Genomic DNA, 12,625 nt, shown 5'->3' on the forward strand with positions numbered 1-12,625 from the left:
AGAGACGGATTTGTCTGACATTTGGTTTGTAATGTGGCATTGTACAGATACAAAACATGTAAAAAAAAACCAAAATCAATGTCCGGATTTTTCATTTAATATAAATTAATTTTAATATGCACTTCTTGATTTTTAAATGTATATTAAATTTTAGAGTCTCTCTTTCAAATGTTATATAGTTATGTGTAATCTTTGTATTTCATCGCTATATGAATTTGCTGATACTTGGTCAAAATTTACATTAAAATGATCAGAAAAAAACTATTATTGTGAAAATTTCAGTTTTTTGTGTCATGTTATTTATTAATCTAAAAGTATTTTAGGCGACGAAAAAACCACACCATGTTGTACGGGCGGATGGAAGTTCAAGTAGGGTCGGGTGGTTTGTTTTGTGTGCTTTTTTTAGGGAGGGGAGGCTAAAATTACCCCGGTCCCCGCACTCCGTGCATCCGCGGGTATTCATGCTCGTCGAAAATTTCGCGAAATAAGGGGTGTTTTCAGATGAAGAAACGCGATTCGAAAAAAAAAAAAAAAAGGGTGTTTTTTCAAACCACGTGTTCGCGAAATTGAAAAAAAGGGTATTTTCATCGAGCAGCCTACGCGTTTCTGCCAGAAAAGGGTATATTAGAAATATCGTTCGCGTTTTAGCGAAAATAGGGGTATTGTCGAATGGCAAATAATTCGAAATCGCTAAAAAAGGGTGTTTTTCCCTAAAAACTTCAAAATGAGATGCAAAAGGGGTGTTTTTAAAGTTCACCGACAAGCATGAATACCCGCGGATGCACGGAGTGCGGGGACCGGGAAATTACCCTAAAATATCATCAAAATCTGAAGCCACATCCCCCCACTTTTTTCAAAACTGGAAACCTCTGGCTACATAATGTTTATGTACCAAAATTGCTGATTAATTCGTTTTTAGCAAAAATATCGTCAAATTTACAACACTGATCTTATGGAGCATTGTAATGCATCATGCATATCTCGCAAACGCAAAATCGGAATCAACTAACATTTTGGGAATAAGCTTTTGACGTGGATATCCACTGAAAAATGTCATAAAATGAGGATGCTAGGATCACGAAATCCTCATTTAACTGTTTTAAGGGGTACTACACCCTGTGCTAAATTTGTGACTATTTTGCATTTTCTCAAAAATAATAACACACTGGTAACAAAAGTTATGTATATTATTGGGGCAAGGAATCCAATTACTACACTGAAGTTTCAGTGACTCAAGACATGCGGTTTAGTATATATGATAGGAAATGAGGTACATCCTAGCGGTACCTTATTTTTTATCATAAATAACAAACCGCTTGTCTTGGGTCGCTGAAATTCCAGTGTAGTAATTGGATTCCTTGCCCCTATCATATACATAACTTTTGTTACCACTGTGTTATCAGTTTTTGAGAAAATTGCAAAAATAGACACAAATTTATCGAGGGGTGTTAGTACCCCCTTAAAAAAATTCTCAAAAACACAAATTCAGGGTCACGACCTGTCACTGTTGGGCCCGTATAGAAGGGTTTTTTCGTAGCCTTTAATACTATTATTATTATTTTATATTTTTTTGTAACATTTTATAAAACTAAATAACAAAGCTGATGCTAAACTTAAAATTTGTATCCATCATTGAAAACCAATCAACTCCGGAAATCAAGCCTGTTATTAAAACCCCAAGCCACGATAGGTAGATTTGTATTTTTTTTTAAATATTCTAAAAGCGCACCAGTAAATTTTAAAACAGATGAGATGATAGGAAACATAAACAGGGCTACTGCAGGAGGCAAGGTTTATGACCAAGAAATACAATATTGATTTTCCCTTTGTGTGTGTGTGTGTGCCATGTACCATGAACAATTACGTAATAGTATTGACTTTTGTTGAACTTGTTAAATGTAGGCCCTAAAAGGTCAGTGAACCCCAATAGGTATTGCAACTCATCACTCCTACATGTACCAGAGATCTTCTCTCTGCTCATAACAAGTGAACTTGTTTTCATTTACAAGAAGGGGGGAGGCATTTCAGACTTTGCTCAAAATTGGGAATATTGGCTCAATTTTTATAGGCTAATAAAAACTTGGAACATTTTTTGATACCAAATAAGCTAAATTTTAGTCCAAAATTGCTTAAAAATCCAGGAAATTCATATATTTTGGTGGCTGTTTCGTTAATTTGTTTTATTTTTGGGTCACTTTATAGACGATCGGATACACATTCATACACAAACTGAAATCAGGACTGTTTTTAACAGTTTTTCAGCTATGCCCTATAGGAATTACAGGTTCCTCCCCCCATTTTATAATGCTTTCCATTTATTTTTTTTGTCATCTTAAACATAATTCCTCTATGGCTAATTGGAATTTCAATTTTTTTTTGCATTTTGCAACACTTTTATAAGTTTTTTGTCACAATCCGGAATTCCAGATTTTTTTGCTCCCCACTCCTGGATTTCCAGAAATTTTTGGGTGTGGCTAATGGAAATCCAGGTTTTTTTTTCGATCAAAATCTTATTCCTCAACCCCCTGAACACAATATTGTTAACTGGATTTCCAGAGTTTTTTGCTCCTCACTGCTGGAATTCCAGAATTTTTTTGGGATGGCTAATGGAAATCCAGTTTTTTCCTGATCAAAATCTTTTTCCTAAACCCCTTGAACACACTTGCTATCTGGATTTCCAGACTTTTTTTGCTCTTAGTGTGAGGATTTCCAGATTTGTAGAGCATCAAGTTTCCATATCCTCTATGGGGGGTGTGCATACTTTATCTGGAATAGCCCATTAATAGGTGTCAATTTACACAGTAACATATGGGCGAATGCATTTGTAGTGCGGATCCTTATATAAATACTAAAGTACAGGCAAAATAATAATAATAATAATAAAACACTTTTATAAAGCGCATTGTATAAATGATACCATTGATGCAAAGTTAAGGGCTTAAAGAATCTATTTTGCAAACTATTAATTTTTCTTGCTATAAATTTGTTGAAATTGTTTTACAAATTGCAAACATAAATAATTACATTAATAATACCAAAGATTATTACGAATATAGTTTGGCTTTAGTTTGAACAAGTTTATTGCCAACAGGGGAAGGTTTTTCCATTTCACCAACTGACCTTTCCAAAAAAACACAACAAGATTTTGCCCTCCCCCCCCCCCACTGGTATCAATATCTCTCTTGGCCCATAAATAATTTTAACAGAAACAGTAACAACGAAAAATCAGCTGATTGACCAACATTTTGTAAGCGCTCTGAGCCTTATGGAAATGGCGCAAATGCTCTTTGTATTGTATCTCCACTCTGAAGACAGTCATCGTCCATGATGGCTGAATCCATCAGTTCAGTGTTGGTCTTTCAGTCTTGTACCAAAGCCACTGAGCCAAGTGGGCAAAATTTTCAAATCGCCTCGCTGACCCGCTACTAAAAAGTGCAGTCATTTTAATTTTTTAACGCTAAACTAGGTCAATATTAGGACAAATATGGCCACATTACAATGTTTGACTCAGAAAAGGTAACTTTCAGTGCTTGAAATATGGTGGGCCCTGTGGCTAAAAGCCAGTGAAAATCATTGCTGATTGCCCGTGGAATGTTGTCACCACTGTCAACAAGATGGATTCAATGCTGACTTCATCATCAATCCAAGGCTTTACTTGTTAATTTGCAAGTCCTACAAAGTGTCACAAAACCTGGACCAGTTTAACATTTAAATTTTAAATGTCAAATTTGGGCCCGTGAAAATTGATGTGAGCCCATTTCAAACCCTAGTTCCAGAATGGCCCTTGAAGATTTGGCTATTTCAAGCACTGGTAACTTATGTAAGCTAATCTCACAATGACCCTGTCCAATATCTGTCTCCATGCTACCAAGATGAAATCTAAAAAAATATGATTTCTACAAACTTGATGAACCTGTTCAAAAACAAAAAAATAACAGCCTGGGTTTTCTTGAACCACAAGACTTGCTGCTTCCATGGCTTGATTTGCATTGTATGAGAGCTGTTGAGAAAACTAGCTAGCCAACATTAAGTTATTACTTTCTTTAAATCAATAGATGGTAAAAACTCGTTATCAAGCACTTTTAAAACATGGAAACATGAAGAGCCCCATCCACAGAAGTGTAAAGGTTTTTGAGCAAATCATCGATACACACAGTTATATACATACAAGTAAACCTGCAAAAGTGTGTCTCAACCCCATTAGCTCAGTTGGTAAACCCTGGACTTTGGTACAATTTCATGTTTTAACTAGAATTTTGCGGTTCTCGACATGCGCGGTTCTCGACGCAAAGCGTCGGCCGCAATGCCTCCACCTTGACGCCCATCATTTTAACCGGTGCGATTTCACTTGACCCCAAAATGACCTTCACATTCTTTGCCTTACTAAGCAGCATTCTTTAGCAATTTGACCCCAGATGACCCCAAAATGACCTTGACATTTTAGCCTTGTTGCAGTGGTTGTCCCCACAAAATTTCATGAATCTGCGACAATCTATGGCAATTTGACCTCGGATGACCTTGGATGACCCCAAAATGACTTTGACATTTTTCTTCCTTCAGTAGTGTCGTTCCTACCAAATTTCATGCACCTGCAACAATATATGACAATTTGATTACGCAAATCGGGTCAAGAACCTCTGGCTGTGCTATACTCCATGCTAAGTTTCATCACTGTAACTCTTACAGATCTCCAGATAATCTGTGCACAAGGTTATTTTGCTTGATATGCATAAATTATGCAAATTAGGTACTTAATAACCATATTTTGTGACGAAAACCTGCTAAAATTTGGAGACCGCCAATTGCCACCCATCCACCAAATTGCATCACTATACGCCAGGGTTTACTTTAACACACAAAACACACGTATTTACGTGTTCAGGCACTTTTCTGACTCCTTCAAATCCATAGTCCCAAAGTCCAATGCGTACAAAATCTTGAAAACGTACGCGTTCAGATATTGCAAGATTTCAATAGAAAACACCCGATATTGTGCATTTATTCTCAGCTTTTGGCATTTAGGACCTACTCCCGATATGTAGGGCCCATCACATTTTGTCAGCATCGATCCATGTATGTTTTAGTGATTGCGAGTCTCTAAAATTGTGTAGTGTCAGTTTGAAATCTTGCAAATTGGGTTCGGGTCCTTTTTTCTGTTTAAATGATGCACCAAATATGTCTTCAATTGGCATGATTGGACTTTAATTTTGCAAAATTTTCCCTCTCAGGGGGGAACACCCCCCTCAGACACCCCCATGCGTAGTGGATAAACAAGTGACTATTTTCGCTTCTGCTTTGGACATTTGCCAATAAATTTAGGCCCTATGTTTAACACAATTTATAGGTCTATGGGGAAAACGTGACAACGAAAGGCTTTATGGACCTTTATTTCACACAAAAAAATGTCTTGAAGTATAGTGAATCCAGCTCCTTTTGGAGAAAGAATAAGTTTATGGTACAAAAATTTTTGCCATTTTGAAGCTAAACTGTTGAAATATGGTGCAATAGTGGAATACATTCAGGCGAAGCGTGCAAAAATTTGCACTTATGGGGCTAAAATTACCAAATATGAAGTTAATTTGGTCAGAAACCCACATACAGGCGTCAACACTGGGGGATGATTGTATGGACCATCCCCCTGGCAAAATATTGGGGGAGAATTTCCCCCACACCCCTCCGGATCTACACTCTAAAAACACACATATTGTTAAAAATGTCTTCAAAAATAATATTTGCCTTTGATAAAGATCTGCTAGGATCGAAAGCTCAGGCCCCTAAAACTTTGAAACAAAAAGCTCAGGCCCCTAAAACTTTGAAACAAAAATAATATTATAAAAATACCCTTTGGGCAATGTTTTTGACTCCTTCAGAGGAAAAATTCACAATTGAAAGGGTCAAAAAAATTTGAAAATACCCCTTCAGCAAAATGCTTAAAGAAAACCCTGCTATACGCCTGGGAAACATAAGTGAGGGCATCTGATGTTGAGTGGCCAGCTCTGAAACCAAACTGCTGTTTGGATATCAGCTTCTGATCGTTGAGATGTTTCCACATAGCCTTGTTGACCAACTTCTCCATGATCTTGGAGAGAACAGGGAGGAGAGAGATGGGCTGGTAGTTGCTTGGAGAGTGTTTGTCCCCTTTCTTGAAACATGGGACCACATCAGCCACTTTCCATTGGGCTGGCATGTGTCCTCTGTTGAAACAGAGCTGGAAGAGCCGTGCAAGAGGAGTGGCTAGTTCAGCAGCTGCAGTTCTCAGAACTAGAGCGGGAATCCCATCAGGCCCAGACGCTTTGTTGATATCCAGTTTGGTAAGCTGTTTCCTTACTTTCTTAGGCCAGAAAGTCACACTGGAGCATTTGGTGGTCGTCCTCGGAGGAAGGTGAGGGAATTGCTTGCTGTTTTCAGTTTCAGATCAGTAATGGTTGACTTGTCACTGAAGAAGGAGGCGAAGCACTCTGCCTTTTCCTGGGCAGTGAGAAAAGTCTGGCTGTCAGATTTCAGGACTGGGATTTCCAATTTTCCACCTTTATCCATCAACCGGCGTGCTGTCCACCACCAAGATTTCGAACCAGTTTGGAGCTCGTCTGTCATCTTTCCTCTGACCCTAGCTTTGTGAAGCTTTGTGAAGAGAGCATGCCTTCCTGGATATTGTGGTATACTCATTCCTTGCTCTGTTATAATCAAGGCGAGCTTCAGGAGACTGCAGGGCTTTCCATCTTCTCCATGTTTTGTTCTTTCTCTCAGAGCCTTTTCACAGCACTCATTCCACCACGCAGGATGGTCGACAAATGAGGGTGCAGATTTCTGTGGTATGAATCGGTGCATGGCATCAGTGATTGTGTTGGTGACATTACTGCAAGCCCCTTCAGGGTCATCTTTTGTGAGAAGACGGTCCCAGGGTGCACCAGCTAGCTCATTTCTCAAGGCATCCCAGTTAGCTTTCTTGTAGAGCCAGACACGTCGTGGAGGAGGATTTTCAGAGAGTGGAGAAGCTTTCAACATGGTCTGGACAAGGTAATGGTCTGAAGAGCCAATGTCGTGGTCGATAGTAATTGGAGAGAACATGTTTGGAGCATCAGTGATTATGAGATCCAGGCGGTTTCCATGAAGTTTGTGGGTTGGCTTGTCAACAATTTGGGTGAGGTCGTGAGCGCAGCATAGATTGAAGGCTGCTTTCCCTTCTGCATCAGTGGGAGACCTACTGACCAGCCATCCGCGATGATGACAGTTAAAGTCTCCAGCTAGAACACAGATGTTAGCTTTGGTCTTGGAGATGAGGCTATCCAGATGTTTGTCATCCCAGTCTATGGGTCCGATAGCCTTCTCTGGAGGACAGTTATGTAAACAAGCGAAAGAAGCAGGGTGCCACTCTTGGTAAGGATAGTGAAGACCACCAGCTCATGCTTCTTGGGCTCTAGGTGGGTTTCCCTGACTATAGGGAGACCATTTCGATGGTATATTAGGCAGCCACCCCAACCACTGTCATCAGTTCTGTCTTTTCGCATACAGCAGTACCCATTTAGTGAGATGTGAGTGACTATCATCAGGCACTGAAGAATCCAGCTTGGTTTCATCATTGAGAATAATGTCCGGTTTAGAGTCTGATGGAGTATTCTGGATCCTCACTTCCAGTTGTCCTTTGTTAGTTCTCAAGCCTCTAATATTAACCAGTTCCGAGAAATTGCACTGGCAAGCTCGGACGGACGAACAGAGGGACGGACGGACGGACGGACAGATGGATGGACGGACGGACGGACAGATGGACGGACAGATGACGGACGGACGGACGGACAGATGGACGGACGGACGGACAGATGGACGGACGGACGGACGATGACGGACGGACAGATGGACGGACGGACGGACAGACAACCAAGAAACATAATACCTCCGGTGGAGACATAAAAAGCGCTCGATAGTAAGCACATAATATGCTAACTATTAAGTTTTTACGGTAGTATGTAATTATAATAAATTAAGAAAACTTTTCCTCCCCTCTAATTATCTATCATGCACAAATGTAACCCATATCAGCCATGCAGCAGTAAACTTACCCATTGAATTGTACATGAGTATGGTCATATTGAAATTACTCTCATGGAGATTCTGGTGCAAATAAATTGATTTCTGGGGAGATTTCACATTGTGCCTATACACAGGGTTTTCTTTAACGCACAAAACACACGTATTTACCCGTTCAGGCACTTTTCTGACTCCTTCAAATCCCTAGTTCCAAAGTCCAATGCGTACAAAATCTTGAAAACGTACGCGTTCAGATATTGCAAAAATTGAATAGAGAAACACCTGATATTGTGTATTTATTCTCGGCTTTTGGCATTTAGGACCTATACTCCCGATATGTAGGACAACGAAAGGCTTTATGGACCGGCATTTCACAATTTTCAGCTTTTCAACTGTTCAAATTTAAATTTTACACAGTAACAGTGCCAAAATGGTCCACCAAATCGCTTCAATTAGGTCTTCATTTTGCAAAATTTTCCAAGTTCTAAGGGGGAAACATCACCCTGCGTAGTTGATAAACAAATGGCCACTTTCACTTCTACTTTCGACATTTGCCAATTTATGCTTAACACAATTTATAGGCCTAGTATAGGGACAACTTGCAGAGAATTTCAGAGATTCCGACCTGAGAACACAGGTTGATCTCCTTTACCTTTTTTTATTGGGAGTCAAGATTCCAATTATAGCTCTCCATAATGTACACTCTAACTGTGAATTGTTTTCACCTACCTCATTTCTCTCAGTGCTGTTACTTTTTCTATACATTTCTCAGCTGTATAATCTACCTCCTCTTCTGTTGTGAAGCGACCAATCCCAAACCTGAATAAAAACAAAATAATATTGTTTGCCATAAATGCACAAAGGATGCATGCAGGATAGCATTTGGCGTTTTACTACAACTTTTAGAGTAAACAAAGAAAAGTATTCAAAATTTTCATTTTTTTTCTCCAAATTTCCAAGATATAGTTGCATTCCTTTCATCACTTCTTTACCAAACATTTAATTTTCAGATACTTGTCATTGTTACTCCCTAAGTTATAGTGAAAATCAAAATACAAACTTCCTGTCAAAATGATCTTCCATGCATGCACCCTTTAAGCAAAATTATCCGATCGAAATGGAGAAATCATGCACCTTAACCAGCATTTAACTACACATGTGGAGAGTACTGTTTAAGGTCATTCAACCAAGTTGGAAATAGCTTGTAATTAAATCATCATCATCATCAGTCGGCTAGCTAGGCTGCAGAGCTGACTTGCACCCGTACAGAAAGACAGTAACACAAGTTGTCTCAAACAGCTTGATTTTTGTTTCGATTGGCAGGGATGGGCTTCTCCAAAGGTGTTCCAGTTTCAGACCATCTGAAATCAGACCATCCTTTTAACTGCTGATGACCACAAGACTTTCAATTATGACCTTCAAGCTCTGAACCAGGCCTCACAAAATTAAAAAAATTCACACTTTCCCAACAGCCAAATCTTCATAGATATCCACTTACTCGACTTGATATGTTACATTACTGAGAATGTGCTTTTAAAAGTTTGCACACCTAAACCTTACAATATATATGAGTCAAACATTTTGCTTGGCAAATCCATTGAAAAAGTAACTCACTATTTTCTCACTTAGCCGACAGCTTAATCACAAGTGTCAAACTTGGTCCACTACTTTTCCCACGACTGCTTGTTGACATTTCCCCTAAGTGATGATGTGTTTTGTTTTGAGCAGTGGTTCATATACATGATCGAGACAGACAATACCTTTGCCGTGGTTGTTCACGTACATATGACCCACGGCTCAAAACAAAAACATCATTACTTTTGGGAAATAGCATGGTTTTGAGATCACCTTGGGCCTATAATTTTAACCATGCCCCTCATAACAGTCAATATTTGTATACTATTTACCAATGATGCACAACTCTTTTCTGAGCCAACTGACACCATCTGGTTTCATTGGCTCAGAATAGCTCAACAGCCCTGCCACTTGTCAGACATTGGGAGCTGACGATGACCAAGAGTAAACTGGATGAAACCTTCCTCTTGCATAATCTGTTTTAATTGCAAATTTTCAAATCCTACCAAATTTCATTCAATCTTCTTCAATATCTTGGATATTCTGATTTGTGTTTAATCAAGTCTAGTTTCATCCTACACATAAAAACTCTCTGCACTTTCATATCAAATGTATTGCTTTTAAATGAGTATTACTAGCATTTTCAGTAGATATCCATAAAAAAATATTTTGTAATAAACATTATGTAGCTAGGTTTCCTGTGGTATAAAAATCTTGTGTTTTTTTTTTGTGGGGGGGAGTGGGGGGGGGATGAGAATGTGGATTGCAAAATGCCCCTTTAACTAATTGTGCACTAAGCTACAACCCCTCAAACAAGTAGCATTTTACATTGCTTTCATACCTTATAGATGAGTGTGCCAAATCTTCATCAGCTCCGATAGCTCTCAAAACATATGACGGCTCCAAAGACGCAGAGGTGCATGCACTCCCGGACGACAACGCCACGTCTTTAAGCGCCATCAAGAGACTCTCGCCTTCAACGTACGCGAAAGATAGGTTGACGCATCCAGGATACGTTTCTTCTGGGTCGCCATTGCGAATCACGTTAGGAATACGGTCGGTGATCTTTTTGATCAATCTATCTGCGAGGGTTGCGATACGTTTACTATCATACTGCGAAAAGAATACAAGAGGAAATACATGAATTATCAAATAAAGTTGATTGATTGATTGTCTGTCTAATTACAAGTATAGGAGACTTCTCTGGCTTAATGTTGCATTGGGAGGATGGGTTGTAGTGGTCTCCTCACTTGCTTCTCACCACTAATGTACTACATATGTTTTTACATAAATAAGCATGTAAAGTAAGCATTAAGTCACAAGTTCACAGTTTCAAGACATCCTAGCTGACTTGATGCTCTTTGTTTGCCACCCACCTGTACAAGTCATTTCATTTCATTTTTACATGTGAGCGTACTAACCACCGACAGGGTGCGAACCCATAACCTCTCACACCATAGTTGAACGCCTTATCGATTGAGCTAACTTCACATTTTAGAGTTTATCAAGGGCTTAAATATCAGTGTTTGGTAGGCTGAAAACACCTGGATCAGAGGATGTTAACATTTTGTCTTCAGCCATTGTGATATTCCAGTTGAAATCCATATACCCCTTAGGAAAGACATGGCTTTAATCTCCCACACAGGGGTAGATTCTAAGTGGAGTCACAAATTCAGGTAACCCCATTTGAAATTCATACTCCCTGTGTGGAAGATTAAGGTTATGTCTTTCATAGAGGGTGTATTGATTTTAACTGGAATAGCCCATTTTATCATCAGCCATTATGCTATTCCAGTTGAAATCCATACACCCCCTTTGGATGATATGGCTACACAGGGGGTGTAGATTTCAAGTGGAGTCACCCAATTCAGGTAGCCCCATTTGGAATTCACACAACCTGTGTGGAAGATTAAGGCCATGTCTTCAATAGTGGGTGTATGGATCCCTTTATATTGCTTACCTCCATTTCTTGCATAGCTACATCACAAGCTGCACCCAAACCTACAACTAATGGAGCTGGTAGCGTACCACTCCTCATTCCTCTCTCTTGGCCACCACCACTCTGTAGGGCTTCCACTCTCACGCGTGGTCTTCTGCGCACATACAATGCACCAATACCTGTAATATAAGCAGCCAATTAAAGCAATTTTGTGTTTAAGATTTGGATATTTTCTTCTCTCATAATTAACACTTCCAAACATTTTCACTCCTCATTCGCGTCTCTTGGCCACCACCGCTCTGTTGGGCTTCCACTCTTTCATGTACGCATGGTCTTCTGCGCACATGCAACGCAAATGCAACGCACCAATACCAGTAATGCAAGCAAAGCACTTCATTGTGTGAGAGCTTCAAATGTTTTAATCCTCATTTCTTGTTTCTTCATTGATGTAGGGCTTCCACTCTCACACAAGCCTGCACCAGTCCAGTGATAACAGAATAATGAGATACGCTATTCTGTACAAACAGCTTGGACTAGAATCCTTCAGTCGTCTTCACTGCGTATGTATTTGCATTATGCTTGTCGTTGCCGCTCAGGTCTTACTACGATCATGTAAATAAGAGACCATAAAACCCTATATAGGGCTCTGTGGAAGAGTTCCATATTTTGAAGCCATGGATAATTTATTATAATTTAATAAACAGTCACATTTTTGTACCACTTATGGAACCGAGTACATTGTAACTCCACATTCAATTTAACACAATATGTGACACGATCTGGTCCATGGGAGCCAAAGGAGGCATTTTTGAAAATTGAGTTACTGTAATTATTACATAATACATACAATAGGCTATCATTTACTGAAAACACCAAAGGTCTAGCATACTTGGTTCTAAAGTTTTTTGATGTCTATTTTCTTATGTATTCCCATGGACCAGATCGTGTCCCATATAAATCGACATAAAATTAATATGGATATAAAATAATAACAGAATGTAATATTATCAAGTACAGTACATTTAGAAGCATATTTTATTGAAAAGATATTTCATCTACTTATGCTTGATAATTTCTTAAGAGTCA

The 12,625-nt window shown here is 39.2% G+C and overlaps 1 protein-coding gene across 1 annotated transcript in view; it reads right to left on the reverse strand.

Annotated features, from left to right (window-relative positions):
- LOC140146720 (cysteine desulfurase-like) overlaps positions 1–12,625 on the reverse strand; it is a 64,284-nt gene that overhangs the window by 19,485 nt on the left and 32,174 nt on the right. The window contains exons 9-11 of the mRNA XM_072168592.1: positions 11,561–11,718; positions 10,442–10,713; positions 8,755–8,844 (exon numbers count right to left, since the gene is read on the reverse strand). Of these exons, the coding sequence (XP_072024693.1) occupies positions 8,755–8,844; positions 10,442–10,713; positions 11,561–11,718 (520 nt within the window). The remainder of the gene's footprint in view (positions 1–8,754; positions 8,845–10,441; positions 10,714–11,560; positions 11,719–12,625) is intronic.

The sequence above is a fragment of the Amphiura filiformis genome, chromosome 2 (genome assembly GCF_039555335.1).
Source record: "Amphiura filiformis chromosome 2, Afil_fr2py, whole genome shotgun sequence".
Lineage (NCBI taxonomy): Eukaryota > Metazoa > Echinodermata > Ophiuroidea > Amphilepidida > Amphiuridae > Amphiura > Amphiura filiformis.